The 22,521-nt window shown below is 39.1% G+C and overlaps 3 protein-coding genes and 1 non-coding gene across 10 annotated transcripts; 2 read left to right on the top strand and 2 right to left on the bottom strand.

The window, feature by feature from the left end:
* Positions 1 to 2,875: 2,875 nt before the first annotated feature.
* On the bottom strand, positions 2,876 to 3,029 carry LOC120788518. The gene has a single exon (XR_005707257.1). It is a non-coding gene; the product is annotated as a U12 minor spliceosomal RNA (small nuclear RNA).
* A 481-nt stretch (positions 3,030 to 3,510) lies between these two features.
* On the top strand, positions 3,511 to 9,746 carry poldip3 (polymerase (DNA-directed), delta interacting protein 3). The gene is made up of 10 exons (XM_040122989.1): positions 3,511 to 3,614; positions 4,407 to 4,507; positions 4,649 to 5,076; positions 5,198 to 5,242; positions 5,398 to 5,475; positions 5,612 to 5,833; positions 6,555 to 6,632; positions 6,778 to 6,907; positions 7,188 to 7,254; positions 8,533 to 9,746. Exons 1-10 carry the CDS (start codon positions 3,514 to 3,516, stop codon positions 8,747 to 8,749), a joined length of 1,467 nt encoding a protein of 488 aa, XP_039978923.1. The 5' UTR covers positions 3,511 to 3,513; the 3' UTR covers positions 8,750 to 9,746.
* A 1,873-nt stretch (positions 9,747 to 11,619) lies between these two features.
* On the bottom strand, positions 11,620 to 16,685 carry LOC120787305 (zona pellucida sperm-binding protein 4-like). Of its 7 annotated transcripts, none has more exons than XM_040122945.1 (13): positions 16,297 to 16,685; positions 16,056 to 16,180; positions 15,511 to 15,631; positions 15,013 to 15,096; positions 14,744 to 14,916; positions 14,294 to 14,373; positions 14,027 to 14,160; positions 13,745 to 13,928; positions 13,515 to 13,659; positions 13,354 to 13,423; positions 13,140 to 13,274; positions 12,915 to 13,049; positions 11,620 to 12,087 (listed from the first exon to the last, which is right to left on the bottom strand). In XM_040122945.1, the coding sequence occupies exons 1-13, from the start codon at positions 16,493 to 16,495 to the stop codon at positions 12,026 to 12,028; spliced, it is 1,647 nt and encodes a 548-aa protein (XP_039978879.1). In that variant the 5' UTR covers positions 16,496 to 16,685; the 3' UTR covers positions 11,620 to 12,025. The 7 variants fall into 7 exon arrangements, with proteins under 7 accessions (XP_039978879.1, XP_039978882.1, XP_039978878.1 ...); XM_040122948.1 differs by having other exon boundaries at positions 14,744 to 14,883; XM_040122944.1 differs by lacking the exon at positions 15,013 to 15,096 and adding an exon at positions 15,127 to 15,261 and having other exon boundaries at positions 11,621 to 12,087; positions 14,744 to 14,883.
* Positions 16,686 to 17,203: 518 nt separating this feature from the next.
* Positions 17,204 to 22,090, top strand: wbp2nl (WBP2 N-terminal like). The gene is made up of 8 exons (XM_040123001.1): positions 17,204 to 17,567; positions 18,124 to 18,232; positions 18,381 to 18,519; positions 18,730 to 18,822; positions 19,164 to 19,361; positions 19,898 to 20,008; positions 20,543 to 20,619; positions 20,724 to 22,090. The coding sequence occupies exons 1-8, from the start codon at positions 17,509 to 17,511 to the stop codon at positions 20,778 to 20,780; spliced, it is 843 nt and encodes a 280-aa protein (XP_039978935.1). The 5' UTR covers positions 17,204 to 17,508; the 3' UTR covers positions 20,781 to 22,090.
* Positions 22,091 to 22,521: the final 431 nt, after the last annotated feature.

The raw sequence follows: 22,521 nt of genomic DNA, 5'->3' as shown, positions 1-22,521 counted from the left end.
ATTGTAAAAGCAGCTTTTATACCTTTACCAAGGCTTTGGACTTAGCTCATAGAGTGTACAATCTGCTGAACCAAGCACTGTAAGCTATATATGAAGTATTATTTTTATATTGTGGTTTCTCAAAATTGTTGAAATTAATGCAGTTTTTCATGTACACTAAAGGTATTCATGAAGCTATTGCCTTGCGTTTGTCGTAGGGTAATAATTACAATAACTGTAGTTATGAATAAAACTAATGTACATGAGTTGTACTACACTGACATTTTGGAAGTCTCCATCAGAAGAAAAACCACACAAGCACATGCAATATTGCCATATCTAACAGTCAAATCTTCAGTACACACTAAAGAGTTTTTGTATGTCTAATAAATACTTCTAAAGTGGTAACAGTAGTAAACATCTATCAAAGGAGTCACATTTTGCGCCTATGTGCACTTCTGGTTGGCCAGTTTCAGCTGTTTCCCATTGAAGACCCTTTTGATGTCAAAATGGGAAATAAGTTACCATATGAATGCATGACTGTGCTAGAGTTCATCTGTCACTTAATTCCAGTTTAATCATTTTAAAATTCTTTTTAAAAAAATGTTACTACCATCGCCTTTCTAAAAACATAAGAAAAGAAGTCAAGGGCAAGAAATTGAACCCGTGAATACTAAAGACAGAGAATAATAAACTTCTAAAAAGTTGGTCTGTCCTTTGATCAGAGGAAGCTGAACTGGATGTGGTTTTCTGGCATCATCACCACAACCCATTTGAGAACTAAGGATGTTGTCCATCCAGTCTCCGTTCTCCACAACCCGATGAATGGCACCAAATACACAGTTTGGATAACTTTCTAATTACAGTAAAAGACAAACACTTCGGTTAAGACATAGTGGATCACAATGAATCACATGAAGATACCATCTTGTCACGATAGGTTCAGGAGTGTCTGCTTCAATTGAGGACTATCATGTGTGAACTTACAGTATTAAGTGAACAAAGTCCTACATGACAAAATGTTCTTCTATACATTGTGTCTTGTACATAAGAACACACTTCTGACTATTTTGTGATACAAGCATTGTGTTAATGAACAGCATTTCTAATTAGAGATTCATACATGTGTATGGGTCATCTTAAAACAGTGTTCTGCACTTACAGGGGATCCTCATACTGAATATAGGACACACCAAAGTGGATGAAAGGCATCAGTGTAACTCAGGACATGGTGTAATACATTAACAACAACAGTGGTTAATTTCAAAGTAACCTGTTGGAAAGATTGCCTGTTCCGTGCTTTCCAATGTACATTAGGGCTCATTTAGTTGAGGGAATTGTTTTCTCCATCTTATCTGTAATTTAAATATTATATTTAACTGTAGTGTCATTCACTACTTTGATCATATTCTGGGTGTTTAATCTTCCAGTGGATGTTGCAGTAAATAAGTCTTACAGCCTGTGAATTTGTTTTTAAACTCTGCATCAAACTTAAGAATCAGTGTCTATGAATCAAACAATGCATGCGACTCGAGTTCACCGGTGAATAGCCCTCCTGGCCTCGTCCAAACGGGTTGTCATTCAATCACTCCAGACTTTGAGGTTTAGTATCTAATTAACGATTGGATTATTTTCAGAAAGAACACCAGACAACTGATCAGAATGAGTGAATTTAGCTAATGACACCACAAGGACGTGTGGGAAAAAATGTATTGACTTAGTATTTCATGAGAGAAGTAGACGCCTTTTGAATGAGACCCTATTGAAGCCAGAGATTTTTTGGAGACTGCCCCTAGCGGCCCTCCGTGGTATTGCACGTTGAGGCACTTCCGCATTTGCATCACTTTTCAGATCTACACAATCTACGTCCACTTTTATATAGAGTACAAAGACTGAATAAACAGACAACTTTAAAATAAAGTGACACATAATCAAGGGAAATACATATTTTTATAGATCAGTCGTATCGTTCCTCTGTTTGAGGCTTTTCATGTGTCCCTCTGGTTTTAAGACAGAGCTTCTAACAAACGGAGGGAGCGTTTATACAAACTACACAGAACCACACAATAACTTTTATAGCTTGATTTTAAATTGCACAAAGATTCTTTCATTCACAGCAGGTTTCCTGACATCGTCGATGATTTCACACTCTTATTCTATCACTGCAGCTCAAAATAACACGAGGAGACTTTGTGACGGTGATTGGAAATAAAAACTAAACCCTCTGATGTATTTTTATTACAAAAAATATCCACACACTTCTAAATATTTCACATGGTTATAAATGAACATGATTGGCCTCATCAGACATTAATTTTATTGTCTCCTCCCCTTTTCTCTCTTCTTTGGCAGCAGAAACCGTCTGACATTATTTTAACTTGTTTTTAATCAACATCACATATTCATAATAGTTTGTTCATCAACAGACAAAAGAGCACAAATAGTCATTCAGTAAGAAACGTAATAATAATTTCTGTACTTTTTTTGCAGTATATCATTAGGCTGACTTAAATACTTAAACCTGTACAATTATATTCAGGAAAATCAGTATTAGACTCAATTTAGTTAAACTAGATATGAAATATGAGCCTTGCAATTTACTTAGTGGTATCTATTCCTCATGCAGCACTTTCAGACCCCTGGACTAATGGAATACAGAAGAAAAGACCTGTATAATATCCAGTAAATTACATTTAAAATCGAGTGTACTCTGCATCAGATAGGTTTTGATTCAAAATTTGGTATTTCTGATGTTGTAATTTGTGATACTGTCGCACCACATTTCTGTTTCCTCTCTGCTTATCCAACGGTGTAAATGAGGTGGATATATATTGTAGTATCACATGAATATTTGACACCAACGACTTTATCTTTGGCTTTCACTTAGAGAGGGGTCGGGGAAGATCCTGGTCCTGCGAAGCATCTCGCAAAGTAGGCGAGTCACTTCAGCTGGCAGACCTATGCCCTTTCAAAAATTCTTCTCGCGTAATGAACGAGGACACGAGCGTCACCTCGTGTCGTTATTTTCCTTACTCATCAGTTTAAGGCATGCCGTATCTCGGTTCGAAGACCATATAGTTGCAGTGCCCAGGAATTCTCTGTTAGGGTTCTTACTATGGCTCACTGAAAGCAGTTCATTTTATCGTATACCAGCAGTTATATGTGTATTAAAGAAGGGGCTGTGTAATTAAAACGTTACGTTGTGTTTTATTGGCCGTAAACCACATTTGTGGTACTGAAAAAAATATTATTTGTTGTGACAATTCGGCGCAAAGGCGCCTGGGTACCTAGGCAGGTATGTTATTCTCATTTTGACAAGAGTAATCGATAGCAGAGTATTATTTGTAACTAGACAGCGGTTAAAGTTTTGTCAGTGTAATCCGTGTTTCAACACAACATCAACATCAATTATTAACTGTGAATATATGGTGAACAAACAATGTAATTAAAACTTTTCAATATATCGTCAGTTCCCGACAGCCATTTTGCATTCTGGCCCTATTTGGCTTCCGTAGTCCTAAAGAAAGCTTTTTCATGCACGCACGCGCTGTTAGGCAGTGTGAGAAAATGGCAGACGTTTCTTTGGATGAAGTGATACGACAACGCGGTATTAACCTCAAGCCTCCAATCAAACGGTATTAAAACTACTACTGCACTGATGGATGTTAGCAAATCAAGGAGATGACAACTTGTAGTAACATTTCTAAAAGCATAACGTAGATTTAGACCTCTTGGTAGCTAGTTGGATACCGTAAGCTAACGTTAGCGCAGTACAGTCAGCAGCGTCCGCCTAGCTACGTCGTAAAGGCTAGGCTAAGTAGGTGACATTATCTGAAGGCCTTTAAGTCTAAAGCCATTCAGTTTTAAATCTGGAAAATGTGGGTTACTTACTCAACAAAAACCCAATTTTAACCAAATTTTTAGTAGTCGCGTAACGCCTAAATTTAAAAAAAGCTGTACCCCGTTTGCTTATGTTTGTAGCTTAACATGCCAGGTTTAGCTAACTAGTAAGCCAATATTTATGTTGGCAGCAACATAAATAAATCGCTCCCACTCATTGAACAAATGTGCTTCCCACAGGAAACACTGGGTTACAATTAGGATGGTAGTTTGCCCAAATCCACGTTTAAAACGTCTTAATATTGTCCCTCCTCTGCTGTGTTAGAATGTAGAGGAGAAATTGTATTTTCTTGTAAATATCAGAGCCCAGTACGCCAACCTCTGAATACACCCCCCCTGTACTGCGAGAAAAAAATCTAGAAATAGTTAATAAAGTAATACATTGAACTTTGATGTTGTATGCGTTGCTGCCAAAATATTACCATTTCATGAGCTTTTAGATCTTAAAATGCTAAAAGGAATATCGCCTACACAATCCTAATGGGTGTCTTAGTACCAGTGTTGAATTGTTTTTTTCTTTCTGTCAGGCCCATGTTTGGAAGGGGTGCAGGAGGCACTGGCAAAGGTTTTGATGCCCGGCAGAAGATTGGGGTTAATGATATCAGACAGCGGCTTGGAGGAGGAACGGGTAAGGGCCACTGTTATTGCATAGACAAATAAAAATGCTACGTCCACTTGTGCCTTAAATTTAGGGAAAACAACAGATCTGTGATTGGCTTTTTTGGGGGTTTAAAACTAAGTTTGCCATAAATCCCCTGTCTCCCCTTAGGTTTTCAAGTGAAAGATGCCAGAGAAAAGCTGGGACAAAAAGATGCACGCTTCAAAATCCGTGGCAGGGGAGGAGCAGGAGGAGTGCAGGATGCTCGTCAGATGATCAACTCACGCAAACAGGGGCAGAATCATTTCAGCGTCCCTGCACAGACCACGCAAAAAACAGCTGTAACACACCAACTACAGAGCCAGACACTTGTGCCACAGATACAGATACACACCAACAACAGTCCTGGCAGTGTGAACACAAGGCAGTTTTCCCCTAATGTACAAGGACTGAGTGTGAGGGGCAGTGCAATGCCGCAGCTGAGCAATATTAAGAGAATGATGGATGCTCGTGATAGGCTGAGCCTCAAGAGGAGCATTGGAGGAACACAGACACCAGCAGCTGCTGCCCCACCCTTGAAAATAACCAAGACCATCCAGGTTAGGTTTAAATAAGTTGCGTTGTTTGTGGGAGATCAGTGACACAGCCCACATATATATGTTTATTGAATTATATAAGCATATTGTCATGCTCACTAATGTATGATGCTTCCTTTCACAGCAACGTCCAATTGGGATGTCAGGTGGCATACGTGCAGCTACACAGGTAGAACTGTTTTCATGGCATGTTTAAATATGAAAGATTTAGAGTAACTGTTGTGTTTATGAGAATATTCCTCTGAAAGCAAACACTATGTTTTCTCTGTATAATGATTAAAATTGTAAAACGTGGTACTAATTATATTAATTTGTCTCCCTTAGCCTGTCTCAGATGAGCATGATGGCACCTCCAGTAAACAAATAAAGATCACTACTGCGAACAATATGCTACAGTCACGGGTAAGAGCGGCTGCTTGACAGCTGAGCTGATTTTCATTTACTGTGGGGCTCAACACATACTTACAATATTACATATCAAGTAATACATTCCTGCATTAAATTAAACTCTTCCTTTCCACTCCCCTATTTCGTACAGTCTGGTACAGTAGGCTCGACATTCTCCATGTCAGCCCCGATCACCAAGGTTGTTAAAAATGATGCTTACACAGCCCCACGCCCTCCTGTCCCTGTGGCTCCCACCCGGCCCAACACAAGCATGGCTGCCACTCGGTCCTCAGCTGCAGCCTTACAGCCGGTGTCCAGGACCCTCCAGCAAAGCACAGCAGAAACCAGCACAACAGCTCCTACTCCCCCTCAGGTATACATTTCCTGATTGCACACTCAGAATGGATTCTTTTCCTTCCTTTTTAGCTTGTCTCCACCTTTTATTATTCAGTGTAATTTGCATTTATGCTGGATACCAGAGGTCAGTAACATTTTTAATTTAGCCTATTTAGAGAAACCAACCAAGTTAAGCTTAACTGATATTTTAGAAAGCCGATAAATCAGAAATGCATACACTGAGAGCTTTTTGTCCTCAAGGATTGTTGAATGTTGAATACTTTGGATTATTTATCATAAACTCCCTTTGCTAACCAAAAATTTGTCTTGCACTGAGCAGTACCCAGATTTAATTTTGTGAACAATGACATAAGCTATTGAAAACACTTTGTAGACAAGCTCTTAAGTAACTTATAAAATCCAACATGTTTTAAAATAAGGCTTTAATAATCTGTATTATATTGATATTTTTCCATACTACAAACTTAATACTTTCCCCTACACTCGTACTTTTACTCCCATTATGCTTCTTTCCCCCTTTAATCCTTTACAGTAGAATGGCTAATCCAGATATTGATCTCCTGTCACTATTGGATGTTCATCCCACTAATTACATATAGCTTTCAGTATAGGTAGACTGACATCTGGCTAAGAGATTTGGCATGTTAACCATACCACCACACTTCAAGCACATGCAATGAAAAATGCCAGACCTAAAAAATTTATTTATCATGTGGTGTTGTCATATTTATTTCTAGCCTGCTTTCAGTCCTTTGGAGGGGACAAAAATAACAGTGAACAACCTGCACCCCCGCGTCACTGAGGAAGACATAGTTGTGAGTGAATAATAGTGTTTGCCTATAACTTTTTGTTATGTTTGATATTGAAGGATATGCTGAAAGCTGTTGTTCCATTATGACTCATTTTTTGTGTGTGTTTTGTGTGTGTTTGTGTTTGTTTCTCCCATCTATTTGCCCTAAGGAACTGTTCTGTGTGTGCGGTGCCTTGAAGCGAGCACGGCTGGTGAAGGTGGGTGTGGCTGAAGTGGTGTTTGTCCGTAAAGAGGACGCTGTGAGCGCATACAGGAAGTACAACAATCGCTGCCTGGATGGTGAGTGCCAGTAGCAAGGACGCACACATCAAATGGCTCGCTGGGATTTGGGCACTGTCTTCTGTTTTGCATACAGATTCATAACTACAGTTCTGATGACAAGTTTGCTGGTGGAGGGCATTTTTGGTTGACATGTTTTTTAAAACAAAATGTTTCTGTTGAAGTGAGGGATAGCCTGGTTGGTTGTACTTTGCACTGCTGAGACAGCCACTAACCAGAGTTGTGGAGTTTCTGTATGTCATTGTTTCTTTTCTTATCCTTTCTTCTTGTCCACCCGCAGGCCAACCCATGAAGTGTAACCTTCATATTCAGGGAAATGTCATCACATCTGATCAGCCCATTCTATTGTAAGTGAACCTGCAGGGCTTCATTACTTTATTTCAAATCAGTCTGTACTTGACTGTGTTTACGTGCAAGTACTTTATTTTTCATGTTTTCAGTGAGCTGTAATTTGTATTTAGACTGAGTGAACTCAAGTTATGTTCACCATTCTTCTTTTAAGTATAAGTGATATTGATTTTATTAAATTTGCATGTAATCAACTGCATATACTCAAGCAGTGACTATCAAGGCATGATTTGTTCATTATCTTATTTGAAAAAGTGTTTAGATGTTTATCAAGCTATTTAGAGGTACGTTGAGTTGCCTTTGAAGAGGCAGTTACTCATAACACATTTTGTGATTGGGTTATTCCATCTAAGCATTGGGTACGGTGTTTCCAATTGACAACTCACAATGGTTTTTGATAAGATTTGACGTAGTCAAGTTCAACTTTGTGATGGAAATCTTGCGAGCAGGTTAACTTGTGATGGAAGAAGTTTCAGGAGACCCATACATCCTATGCAAAAGCATTTATTGAAGCTCGATCGAGGAGAATGGAGATGAGCAATAGCAGTTAACACTGTGCCGTGCCACCCAGTTTTGAAGGTTATCTTCCTTGCAGGGCATATTTCAACCCATAAAAACGTACTGTGTGTCCAAATAAGGATATTCTTCATGGGACCAGAGGACCTCACCATACATGTGTGAAGATTCCATTGGGTACCAAATCCTAGCCATTAAATCACGTTCACCTAAGTCACATTGTATATTTCATACAATACCTATGTGCTCCCCAAGGGAAGACTGTATCTCATGACCCTGAATAGCACCACTATTATGACTGTTTACTCCCTTGACCAGAGGCTCAGTCCATCATATCTTTACGATCTTGGTTGCAATAACAACTGCTATTGGGGAGTTGGCCAACTTGATTCATTTAGTGTCTTCACAGCTATCCTTGTGATAGACAATGAACAGTTGCTTTTAGGGCTTACTTCTAAGTGACCTGTGGAAACATAGCCTGATACTACCTTAAGACTTAAAGAAGGAAAAATTCCTTCACAAGTTTCACACTGAAATGTCAGTGGCAGTGGCTGTTGTTGTATTTGTGGCTTACAGTATCCACTAGAGTCTCAGAAATCTAATTCTTTTTGAATCACAACTACCATTTAAAAAAAAAAAAAAAAAAAAAAAAAATCAGAATTGATGGATTATGGAACACAGAGGTAGGACCCTATGTACTGTTTGTATCCCTTTGTGGTCTTGAAGAATTGTGACACCTGTTCTTTTCTGGGCTCCTGCAGGAGGCTCAGTGACACTCCAGGCACAGGCAGCAGTACAAAAAAAGAGGGTCTGCCGCCCTCCTTGTCTCGACCCTCTGGTCAGCGGGCCTCTTCTCAGCCCACTCCAGAGGTGGACCCCCAGACCATCCTCAAAGCTCTGTTCAAGTCCACTGCACAGTCCACCTCCACCACTGAGCCCCCCAGCTCACAGGCCACCGCCTTTCGCATCAAGATATAGCTCATGTCTAGTATGAATACTCTGTCTGTTCATAAACATATTACTGCATTTTCAGTGTTCACATATGAACTGTGATTTTCACCTTGACAGCAGGCAGCCACCATTCTCATATGAAACAGATTTTTACACATTTGAATTCATGGATACACAACATCCTCATTCTGGTTTTGTGGTATCAAAATGTCTTTTTTTTTTTTTTTTTTGGAGATGGACCAGCGGAAAGAAATTTGATGTGAATTGTTGTTTTTATCCATTGTGGTTGGGGATGCCAAATCAAACTGGATGTGTAGGTTTTTTTTTTTTTTTAATTCTCCAGTTTAATTCTTATCAACCCCCCACATCCCCAAAAAAGGAGAAGGCGCAAAAAAAATGAAATGACCTTAAAAAACTAATTGACAGAAACTGAGCATCATTGTCATTACTGAGAGATGCACAATGTTTAGGGGCCTGTACATCCACATAGGTGTGTTCAATTATGTTGTCTGTACCTCCTTTTTGGATTTTCCAGAGGTGTACAGACCATAGAAATAAAACAGAATCTAGACCAAACAACAAAAATCGGTAGATACCATATCTATGTGATTACACAGGCCAAAGTTGCTTTCGGCAAATCCTTGGCACAACTCTTCCTAACGTCAACCTGAGAAGAGGTCTTACTAGCCAAAATAATTTAAATAAACTTCTTTGAGTAAATGAGGCATGGACAGGAACTACAGCACCATAAGTAAACCAGTTCTCAAGCAGTCCTATTATGTTGATGTTTTATTTGGTTTTACCGTACTTGTGGAATCCAGATTCTCGTGTGTTCTAATTTTGGCTCGTATTATTTGTTTTCGAAACAGTATATGTTTAATTCTTTCTAGTATACATTACACTTGATTTAGGTTCAAGGACTGTAAATTACTTTCGGTTGCTTTCTTGGTATGTCAGTCAAGAAGAGACTAGAGAAATCAGTTCTGTCTGTGAAATGTCACCATTAAATATTTAGCTTTCTAGATGTTGTCTGAGACTTGTCTTTCCTGTCTGCCATATGATGAGCACACATCTGCACAATATATACACACTCACACACACACTGCATTTAGGTTTTCTAAAAACTTCAGACTAAATGACAAAATTACACATCATCTTCTCAAGTGCTATTACTGTTCCTCCTAATTTTCAGAAAATGCTTTTATGAATTTACCTTAACTATTAAATTTTAACCAGCTGCAGAGGATTTCCCTTTTCTTTTGAACATGGAACTCCATATTTTACATATTTACTAAAAACCAAAAGTCAAAAGTAATATTTATTATTATGATGCCGGCATGTGTTCAAATTAAACTTGGTTAGATTTTTTTTTCCTAGAAAACAAAAGATGTTTAAACACTTAACATCCATTACCCATATACTGACATAGAATTAATAGAAAATGAATAGAAATGAAAAAATTTTTGAACACTTTTTTGGTACAGTCTATATTTATGGTTGTGTGGAAAAATGGTAATATACAGTAGTAAAATTTAGTTTGAAATTTATGTAGGATAAACTAAAAAAGTAAAATGAAAATTTTATGACAAAACCCTGTGTTTGAAATGGGCTGTATTTGGAGCATATCACTGATTAAAAAAAGGAAGTGTGGCAAGTATATGTATATATATGTATGTATGTATATATATATATATATATATATATACATATATATATATACATATGTATATATATATATATATATATATATATATACATATATATATATACATATGTATATATATGTATATATATATATATAAATTGAGAGAGGTTGAATATAACCACAAGAGTAATATATAAATAAAAAAACATTAAATCCCGTAGTTTTACGTTCTATTTGTACTTCCGGTGTGAAAGGTCCCACCAAAATGGCGCCGGGCAAGAAGAAACATGCCAGTGTCCAACCTTGCATTATTCCGGGAGGATTTACAGGTATTGTGTGACTAAATTAAGAATATTTATTTCAGCTTTTCGGTAGCATACGGATTTGTCCTAGAACAGAACCTTTTCTTGTCATTTCACACTGTTTGGGTGGTGTTTAATCTTTCGCCCTCTTTAGCCTGGAGGGCAGGGATCGCTTGGTGATCACAGATGCTGTACTGAGTGATGTGTTGGGGTCAGGGTTTTACTCCTGTCTTTCTTCGCAGTGCTGTCCTTACAGTTTAGTTCCGGCAGTGCTGCACAGCATAAACTGTATGTGAAAGAGCACAGAGTACGAGCAGAGAAGAGTTCACAGAGACCGCTGGACCGGACTTTATTTGTCCTCAACATCCCCCCATACTGCTCAGAGGTACCGTTTATGTAGCTGTCACTCAATCAATTACTATCAGGTCTAGACGACTTGATAATTATCTACGTAATTTTTTCATCGCAGAGTAACTGTTGCAGAGTGTCATTCCTGCCCTGCTATTTGTGTTTTAGGCTGTTGTCAGAGTGTTATTCTCGCAGTTTGGCTGTGTTCAGTCCGTGGAGCTGAGAGACCACCCGGGCTCCTTTCAGGAGCCTGGACCCAAGCTGTCCAAGTTTTTCAAACCGGCTGAAAAAAAGGTTGACCTGCATTGCTGCTGAGTTTTTCCTGCTGTAACACTATGATCACACATTCATCCTAGTGAATGTTTAGCATAATTCAGGTCTTTTCTTTTTTTCTTTTCTTTTTTTTTAACCTGTTTCTGTCCATCTGTCCCAGGGTTTCAAAGTCGGCTACATTGTGTTCCAAAACTCCTCCAGTTTAACTGCAGCTAAATCACACCCACATAATGTGCCCCTGTTGGTTTGCACAGAGCAGCGTCCAGTGAGGACAGGAGTTCAGAGTGAGTGGTGCACTCACTTTTTATTAATGCAACATTAAATATTCTTTTCTCATTTTTTTCATATTGTGGTGTTGTGTTGCTTTGCTTTAACTCTTTTATATATGAACCACATATTAGAATTCCAGCCACTTCCTTGATGAACATATTCAATGTAAAAAAACAAAAGTGTTAGGACACATGCGTGTTATGTGAATTTTCTTACATCAGAATGGATTCAGCAGTACACAGAGTCTTTCATTCAGCCAGAAAAACTGCAACAAATAGTCAACTCCTTTATGGAAGACTACGACAAGCGGAAAGAAAAGGTGAGAATTTTCAGCTCTTCGTCCAGCATCACCCCACCCGTCTAGTCCACGTGACTTCAAGCTGGGTTTTTCTTTGTCACAGGAAGTGGAGGAGCAGAGGAGGGTGGCTGAGCAGCAGCAAGAGGATGAAGAGGGCTGGGTGAAAGTCACAAGAGGGCACAAGGGTGCCAAGGCCCGTCCCCACAGTGAGGCAGCCAACCAGAGGACTCTGCAGAAAGAGATGAGGAAGAAGAAGAGGAAGGAGCTCATGAACTTCTACACCTGGCAGCACAGAAACACACAGAAAGAACGTAAGTTGTTTATATTTAAATGGTATTACTGAGCCAATGTAAACATATTTAGGATAACTTGACATTATTCTTTTAGTTTATTCTTTACTCCATCTGGAGGCTAGAATTTATTTGGTGAAGGAGATGAATAAGAAAGCTTTGTAAATACAGACTGTATTTCTTTGTTATGTTTAACTATGTTATCTTTTTTTCCAGATATTGCTGAACTAAGGAAAAAGTTCGAGGAGGATAAACAAAGAATAGCTCTGCTGAGGGCACAGAGAAAGTTCAGACCTTACTGAGTCAACTACCGAGATTTATATTTGCTCATTTCACTGCTTTTGTGTTTTCGCTACATTAAAAAACCTTTTATATAAAAAGGAACATGTGTGTGTTAATAAACTATTATTCTGATTATCTTATTTTCACGATTACTGAAGTACCTGCACCTCAGAGGAGATGAGGGAAATCACTGATGATGATGGAAGAAAGTGGATTCGCAGCAAGAGTCTGATTAAAGGTGACATGTAGGAAGTGATCAAAAATAATTTTTTTAAGTACAAAATTTTCTTACAAATCATTAAACTAACTTTGGAACTACTCTGAACTATTGATTTGACCTTTATTTTATGATCAAAAACAATGTTACTGTTACCTCAAATGATCTCCCCCAGTGTCTTAGTATCCAATCCTTAAGTAAATTAATTGTACAAAAATAAATTCAAATGCACATTAGGAGGTTAACTGATTTATTGGCATTGTTCACCGTCAACTTGTGGATCACAAGCTTGCCGCATTTCCGTCTTCTGACACTTTGTGATGCTTGACCACACAGTGAACAGCAGGATCAGCAGCAGGGCAGCACCAACACCAGAAAGGGTATACACTGTCACCTGGAACACTGAGGAAGAGGACACAAACATTTTATATTCAAGTACTGTCATTGGTCATTCGAAATTGTTACCATAGTTTTGTGCTGAGTAGGGCTTACTTATGTTCTGTTTCACACATGGATTGTCTTCCAGTTCAGTGTTGTTCTGTCCCAGTAGCAGTGGACCTAAGGACACCAAGTGGACCTGGCTGGATTCAGTCATGGTCTCTCTTCGCTGTCTCTCACCCTCAGAAGCTGTGAGAGGTGAGGGGAAATATCAACTACACAAACAAAGTACATATAGTGCACAAGGTGCAACATGATATATACTCACAAATGATGGCACAACTCTGTGCACAGTCAACATCATCTGTGCAGATTTCCACCCAACAGTAGAAGTACATCTAAGTGACAGATTACACAATTAACAAGTTGCCAAAGTTACATGTAGCCATGTCTGAAGAAATTGATGGTTCTGTGTTACTGAAACCTTACTTCCTCTACACTTGGATGGCCTGTATGAGGGTCCAAGAAGGCAAAGGTCTTGACATCAAACCTCCTCACTTGGGAGTGGGAGCTAGTCTTCCCCTGGTTGTCCACAGGGACAGAGCTTCTTGTGTTATCCAAAGGGTTTGGGCATCTATCCGGGAGGAGTAAATAAAATTGTGCAGTAAGCAATGCAAATAACTTTAGCTAGGTTACAAGTATAATTGCCTCCACCTTACCCGTCATAGAGAAGTGTCCACACAGAGTGTCTAGATGCAGGGTAGGCAAAGCAATCCCGTACACGTAGGGAAAGTGTATGGTCTGGGTACGGCTGGGCGATGGAAACTTCCACATATGCAGCTTCACGCAGGGGCAAGTTCAGTGGAAGCTGGTCTTCAGGAAAAAAGGATGTGAAAGATGCATCTAGAACAAACAATAATTCCATATACAGTCACTGAGTTTTTGTTCTAAGGACCTGAAAATACTGAAAAACAAACCCATACTGCTCTCCATTTTATTACCTGTAGCTATTCTCATTTGCACTCTGATGGTTCCCAGTGCAACCACAGGCGGTGGGTTTATCACTGCATACAAGCTACGCAAGTCTGCTGCACGCTTTAGATCTTTTGCTGAATATTCACACAAGACCTGGAGACTAAAACCCCACACTTATCAATACTTTTGCCATCTCTGTAGTGTAAATACACTGTGAGAAATAATTTTCTAACCAGTAAGCACTGCCAGAGCTATAAGCTCTACGTCAGTATGCAGAAGATGCCAAAACTGACCTAAATGCCGAATGTTTGGATTTACTTTCAGTATTCAGCTCCTCCACTTCCACCTCATAGATCAAAACATCTCCATCTACCTACAAGCCAGGCACATAAGAAAGGATAGAGATTCAAGCAACTAGTTACTGATATTCAAGCCAAATGCAAGAAAAAAAGAAAAAAGTTTTAATGAAGTGTGACATAATTCATGGAGGAACAGAGAAACTATAAAACAATAAATATGAATTAAGATATTTTTTCAAAATTTGTTTAAGTTTGTAAGACAGTTTTGAAACTTTGGCTTCTTGTACAACAAAATAAATGTTGCACAGTGACTCTGCATAACTTTTATAGTGACCCCTCATGTGACTGGATTTCATGCCAGAATTACCTTTGTAAAAGTAGGTGATATTTGATTCAAATACATGTATCTAATTTTGGAATCAAACTCTTGACAAGCAGCATTACCTTCATCTTTGCACCACAGTCCATGACTCCAATTTTGAAAACAGCCGTGTCTGGAGTGGTGACCACAGGGAAACACTGTGGCTGATCCTTGACTATGAGGCTGCCGGGAGTGATAGGCAGGTCTGTGTCTGTAGCCGTTACTGAGAAGACAAAATGTCCGTCCAGAGAGCAGGCTGGAAGGTGGGTTAATAGATGGGAAAATGCAGGATTCTTTGACATTTAACACAAGCAAGTTGTATGTTCTAATAAGTATGTTAATTAGAACATACATGTTCTAGTGTGTAGGAGAGGTTGGGGAGGATGTTTTTGCCTGTAAACAACGTCATCCCAAATCGCTTCCATGCATTCAGTACCTTTATGGAGAAGACAAATGGCAATCTTACCATTAAGTCTATAGTAGCAGATGAAATCATGAGCATCATAGCAGCAACCTAGTTTGTAGCAGGCATCACTAGAAATGGTTTGATGGCCACAGTCCACTCGCAGAGCGCTTTCTGTGTCACACTTTCCAGGTAACGCTGGAGAAGAGCCATGTTTTTAGTTTCCTAAACTGGCACAGTAAAATGTGTCGTGCAAACCCCTTTCTGTATTTTAAGTGACAGCCAATATCAGTTGTGTGTAAAGACATTATTCAGAACTCTCAACCAGACTCAATAAAAAAATGTGCCAAAAAATGTTTGAAACTGGTGAAAAAGGGGAACTTTGGATACAGCAGACAAAACTGTGTCACTGAGCTTGGTAATGGTCAATCAGCTGTCTTCACTCACGTGTTGGGATAAGTGGAGTCCTCTCACTGTATCTCTTTATCAGAGGACAGCTGATATTTACCCTGAACCACTGATCCTCTCCTCTCAGCTGGACCTGCAGAGGTATGACCACTTTGCTGCCCTGAAGATCAAAGGTCATCACAACGTGGATGTTAAGAAGTCATGTACACTATTTTTGGATTTACATTTACACACAAACACAGTGTACATCTGTATTCCATTTTGCAGACTTATCAATGGAATAGTTTGAGTCATTTTTGTTTACATTTCTGTAACGTTTCCACTATTTCATACAATGCAAATATTAATATTTTATGATCCCATGTGTCAATGCATATGTCTATTTACAAATGTTTTTTAGTATATAAAATTTTACACATATCTTTTGGTAATTAACAATAAGAAGTGAAAACTATTAAAATATAATCACTCACTACTTAAAGTGTTTACCTGATTGCACCTTCCTAATTATGTTTTTGTTATGTTTTGTTTCCCCTGGGAATCATGCCTGTGATATTTAATTCCCACACAAATCTTTATTTTACCTCAATCTGAGCATAGCAGCTGTCATATCTGCTGAAGAAGGAGAGGCTCTGGTTTTTCTCTCTGCCCATTCTCACTCCACAGGGCCCCTGAGATTGAGGCACTGAGATTGTGGCCCCTGATATATCTGAGAAAACAACAAAGCACGTAGAGTTTTGATGGATTCAACTCAAACATTGAGAGCCCATTTTGAAATGAAACGATTTTGCAAACATGTTATGCCATCCTTCTCAGCGATCTTACCTCTAACAAGAAGATTATTTTTGACTAGCGGCCCAAACACAGCCTTTATTCTTCGGGGAGAGCAGATGACTCTCGGCAGGGCGAGCTGTGGTCTCTGCTCAGGTGTTCTCATCTTGACGGTTGAGAAACACCAGCAGCGCTGAGCCACGAGGGCAAAAACCAAAGAAATCAAGCAACGTTTTGCACAGTGATAATTCATCTCCTTATAGTGTGGATCTTTTCGCTGATCTGTTTTGGGCTCCAGAAATATCCAGTCATTCTTTGACACGGGGAAAGGGGTCACATGACACCCGCTAATCAGTGTTGATTAGTTTGAAGCTTGCCGAGTCCTCAGGCAGAGCACCGCTACGGCGTCACTACTCAAGGCGGGCGCTTAACGCCAATAATGTCTTGAGAGGTTGAAATAGATAATTAGTAAAAAAAAAAAAAAAAAAGTCAACGTTTAATATAATGCCTATCACGTTGAGCGGATGAGTGGCCCAATCTATCCCCAGGGAGGCATTTAAAAGAAACCATTGCGTAACTCAAAGGCCTTGCCGGCCTTGCCGGACTTGCCAACCTCACCCCTTCTCCCTCTCCCTTTGGCAAGGCTTGTACCCACCCAGTGATTACATAAGTAATCTTAAAACCTTTATTCACTGCTTCATCCTGTTAGAGTTTCAAATGAGTGTGCATTTAGGCCGCCCCGATACATCTGTGATTAATTTTAAAAGGCCATCAAGTAATTGAGATTGGAACGGATGCTATAATAAACTACCCTCAGCTAACCACAGAGAGGGGTTAAATTCCATGTGGAAAAGCTTTCACCTGCTTTATAACTCATATCAATTCATTTGAATGGGGAATGAGATGCTCAGTCAAATTAAGATTAGTTGTCTTAACCCAGACGCATGTCCTTGTAGGACATAATTCATTTCTGCACAACTGATGCCACAGGACATAGAGAACATTGAACTCACATGCTGAGGTCAAAACTTTCCTGTTAGCTAATCCCGTTAGCTACTTACACCAATTTCAAATAATGATCTAAATGGGCAGGTTTCAGCAGGTCACAGCACTTGTATGTTAATGTTGTTGATTGTCCCGCGGTAAATCACGAGTTGTCAGACGGTGTTGTGACGTGACGCTTGTGACGTTTCTGGGGGCATCCCCGTTGGGCTGACGGTCAGACTGTAGCTCAGGCAGCAGGAGAACAGTAGACGACCACAAAACATGGCTCTGAATCAGAATCATTCGCAGAACGGCGGCATTTTGATAAACAACGGAGAAAGGTGTGTTTCATACTGGGTCTGTGTGCTTAATTATATTAACTAGCTGGCTGTCCCCTCTCATTTTTGGCTTGTTTACCTTCTACTTTGCAGTGCGTAGTCAACACAATGCTATCAAACCGCTAGCCTCCCGCTAGCTGGCCTGGTTAACATTAGCATAGCTAACCCAGCTGTTCAACTGTTGACATTTGTGTTAGCTGTGTACGTAATTTAGGGGCAATTTAAATGTTGTGTTTACTGTTTTAAACTGATGTAATATAATTTTATAAATGGCTGACTCATCTTGACAGCTGGCTTACGCAAGATGGCTAACTTGCAACGTTAGCCGACTATCAAAACAGGAAGTAGCGGTAGTTCTCGTTCGGATGTTGACATCTCGTTAAAACAAAAAATGTCATCAAAGTTGACATTGTGTAAAGTTGGTTAGCTACAGTTTGTGAAATACAGTAACGTTAGTTTCAAACATAATATTCTGTAATGTTCCTTCAGTTGTATGCGCGGATCTATTACGGTCGCTGGAACAGGTTATATTATATTCACCTGCTCTCTCTTTACCCAGTATTTTAAGGGAATGTAAGAACGTGGAGCTGTCATTCAGCGATGTCACCTGCAAGACAGACCTGCTGAAGGGGACCAAGAAGGGCACAGTTTACCTCACACCTTACAGGGTACAGCCAAAATTGCATAAAATACATCTAACACTTTATAACTGGGGCTGTCTTCTTGTTTAGAAAGTTGACAGTTTTCATATTTTCATAGATGCTCTTGTATCTCTCCCCACAAATTCTCTGACTCTTCTCTCATTCACTGGCTTAGTTGCTGTTTGTGTCCAGTAATACCAAGGATTGTCTGGGTTCAGCCATGTTCCCCTATTATCTGATGAAGGGCTGCAGCATTGAGCAGCCAGTCTTTGCAGCAAACTACATCAAAGGGACAGTTTCAGCTGAGCCTGGTGGTAGGTAACCTTTTGTTTTTACTCTTAATCACTAAAATAGATTTGATTTATTTGATAGTGATACTCATATTGTACAATATAATGAAATTAGGTGCATTATCTTATTCAAAATAAAAGGAGTATATTTTAATTGCTGCTTCTGTTGATATCCACAATAAAACACGTGTAGCTTTCTGTATTTGTTTTAAATGTACTTGACTCTCTCATCAGGTGGCTGGGAAGGCCAGGCCCATTTCAAGATGTCATTCACCAGTGGAGGAGCCATAGAATTGGGACAACATCTCTTCAAACTGGCCACAAATGGTGTGAATGCTAGTATGCTTAATCACTGCATCTAGCATTTTACAATGCTAAATATTCAATTGAATGCTCCTTTATAAGGGGATGAAAAAAAAATCTTCATAAAAGTGACAATGCCACATTGTAAAAATGCTACATTGAAGAATACCACCTTAAAGTCCTAATAATAAGGAAGTGTAAGCAGTAAAATGTACTGAAGGTCTGCCCCAAAATGTGCCTTTTAAAGCACTCTGTATATAAGATGGGCAGTAGAGGGAAAACTCTGAGTGAATGAACACACCCATAATCATTGGGACTTTCAGTTTATTTGTTGTGAGAGACCATTTTCTCCCACTGTGTTCCAGCTTCTCGTGCTGCTCCTGCCCAGAATGGCGCTGCCTCTTATGGCTATCCTTCACCTGGAATTATGAATGGCTACAGCCCAGCTCCCTCTGTTCCTCATGGTTATCCTTACCCACCCGCCCCCCAGCAGAATGGATTCTACCAGGGTCCTCCCCCTGCTGCTGGCAACATGGGATACACCTATCCAACAGCTGCTGCAGGTACAGAATTCAGTAGTTTGTAATATTACATGTGTATGCTAAATTCTACTGAAGGTACCCATGACAAATAAAGTGCAGGGCTTCTAGGTTGGTAGATATGATTTGCTAAAATAATCTTAACTCAAGTTTGACTTTTTTTTTTTGCTGTAGATTTCTTTCACTGTGTTTTATCTTTGCTTCCGTTTCACACTCAGTAAAAATGTAGAAAAAACAATATATACTCTAAGGTTTATACAGACTTTCATAGGTTCTTGTTTAAGAGGTTCTTTGTTCTAAGTTATGTTTCCCTGCATGTGTATGCAGTTCACTCATACTTGTTTTTGTATATATGCAGGTTTTGCCAAACGTCCTCATTGCACATAAAAACACTTGAGGCACAAATAATACTGCAGTTTCTCTCTCTTTCTGTCACCTTTTTTTTCCTTCTCTGTCTTTTTTTTGGTCTTTGCTGTGTAACTAGTTGCCAATAGACTGCCACCTCCGTTGACCTTGGAACCCCACCTTCCTTTATTTTCTGCCTTTCTCCTGTGTTCCAGGAATGTATCCATCTGGTTTTGACTACGTGACCCCACCTCCCCCTTACCCTGGGCCACCCCAAAATTGGACTTCACCCCCCCAGAACTGGACAGCCCCACCACCACCTCCAGGTCTGTTTCTTTCTCTCTCTCTCTCTATTCTTCCTCCCTGTTTGTCTGTGTCACTGCACCCATCAGATCTGATCTGTCTGCCTCAAAGTGAATCACTTCAAAGCACACCACCAAAAAAGGGGTGCTGATGTCTCATTTGCTACACATCAAAATTAGAAAGGATAAACAATCTCCCCGCTTCTTCTCCTTCCCTATACTCTTTTCTGGCACCTTTTGGATTTTGGTGAAAACAGTCTCACTCTACACATGGGTTGAACTTGGTATACTGCTGAAATGTCATTTTGGCATTTAATTTATTTGAAGGAAGAGCATGATTAGTATGTTTGCCTCCGTGCATCCTTGGTGTGTGCCATTAGATTTTGTCTTGAGGATTTCTGGAGCTGTCACTTGTGCTTCACATGACTAATACTGTGCTCCTCGCATCAGTTCTCGTTACAGTGTTAGGGGTTGTAGCATCTCTTCCTAAATATGTTCAGCAGTCATCACTGTCTGTTTTTATCTCTCTGTCTTTGTCATGGCTCATTTTATGCACAGGTAACTCCAAGGCGGCTGAAGCAGCAGGCAGTGCGTATTACAATCCCAGCAATCCACACAATGTCTACATGCCCATGGTAAGCTGTTTGCATGTCTTATCCTGAGATACAGTTGTGTGGCAGTGACAAGAAGTCTTCTGTATTGGCGCTTATGCAATTTTTTTTTCTTTATCCCCACACAGGAGCGGCCTCCACCATATGCACCTTATCCAGACTCTCCTAACAAGAAAAACAACTGAGCCTCAGGCACCATCACTTCGAGACACTCTTCTCTCTTCTTCTGTATCTAAAGTATAGTCTAAAGTAAGGAGTAATGTTGATGGATACGCACTTGACTGTAGAATACAGAAAAGAAAATGCAAGTTATAGAGGGCTCAAAGATGTCAGTGATAAATCACCAATGAATTCGTGATATTTTGGATACTGGAATCGCTTACAAAGCAATTACATCTTTTAAATCCTGTTTATTCCTAACACTCAAGTTCATTAAAAAATGAGAGCCTCATCATTATTAACATTCTCAGTGATGGGATTTATTTTATTTCTATCTAGGTTTATAGCATGTAGGCCCCTAAACTGTCCTTATTAATTGCTGAGCAGAGGAGGCAGTATGGCGAATGTATTTTTTAAGACAGATTTGTTACCAAAACATTTTGTAGCAATTTCTTGATTGCAGTTCCTATAGTTATTAACATTAGCAACTCCTACTATAAACAGTAAAGTATTTTTGCAGTATCCTTGCAAGTACCGTGTGTGTGTTTCCTACACAGTTTTGCATTGAGTATTGATGTCCATATACAAAACCAGAACTGGGTTGAATAGTGTACAGTAATACAATATCTGACTGATTCTCATAGTTAAAGTTTCCTTTGTATATGACCAATTTGATCCTGTACTACATCAGTTAAATTACAGTCTTAGTAATTCCAGTTATTATACGACCCATATTTCACAGTCCCCTTCATAATTCAATATCTATATATAAGAGGCTTTGGTTATCAAAAGGAGCAGTGTAATGTTTGAAAAAGGGGTCCAGATAGATTTCTTACATAACAAGTCTATGTATGTGCAACATTTTAACCTCACATAATAAGGTTATAGATGACAAGCTGGGGTTACCTGAGTGACCATTTGCTCTACTCTTGGCTTCTATTGTATTCATGTATGCAAAGCCAAGGTGAAACCAGAACTCTACTGTTTGAGTAATTACACGAGTGTGGGGTTACAGGGCCACACCGACATATTAAGAGCCCATCAGTGTTTTGCCTGCCGTTGAAACTTGTGAATGCAAACCATTTATTCCTAATTAAACTAGGGTGAAGCACCAACAGGCCGTGTAATTGCATCCCCCCCAATGTGCATCAGTTGACACCTGTTTGAAGGAGTATTTGCACACAGTGGTGGTGCAGAGAGGATTTTTTGGGTTTGGGTTTTAGTTTGCTTGAATTAATCAAATGTCTGTATATTAATATCTCTTTTGCAGTTTCTTATTCCTTTATGCTGAATTTTATCTGTCAATTAAACACTAATAAATGTGTCATTTATTAAATTTTTATTTTTGTCATTTATCTGACCTTCATAAGTTTTAAACACTATTAAATTAAACTATTAAATTTTAACATGTTTATCTAATCCTCATATTGTAAATCACTTAATTCGGTTAAATATCTACTTGGCATTTATTGTGTTATTGCTGCATTTTAATCATTAAGATGTTTATTTTTGACCTCTAATAATTATGCCTTTATTTTTTAATGTTAAATTTATTGTTTATTACTGTTTATTAGTCAATTACTCTAATTTGCTGCCTACTGCTTGCTTTCTTTTGCATCATTAAAGTTTATTGGCAGTCATTTCCAAACTAAAAGGTTCAAGTTGACTAATACAGATTTAAAGTTTTTCTTTTGAGTTATATGAAACTACAAATGGTGTATGTCTGGTCTACAGAGGTCAGTTCTTATTACTTGCTTGTCACACCCA

Source organism: Xiphias gladius, chromosome 3 (assembly GCF_016859285.1).
Source record: "Xiphias gladius isolate SHS-SW01 ecotype Sanya breed wild chromosome 3, ASM1685928v1, whole genome shotgun sequence".
Classification (NCBI taxonomy): domain Eukaryota; kingdom Metazoa; phylum Chordata; class Actinopteri; order Istiophoriformes; family Xiphiidae; genus Xiphias; species Xiphias gladius.
This window is presented reverse-complemented; position numbering and strand designations above follow the sequence as displayed.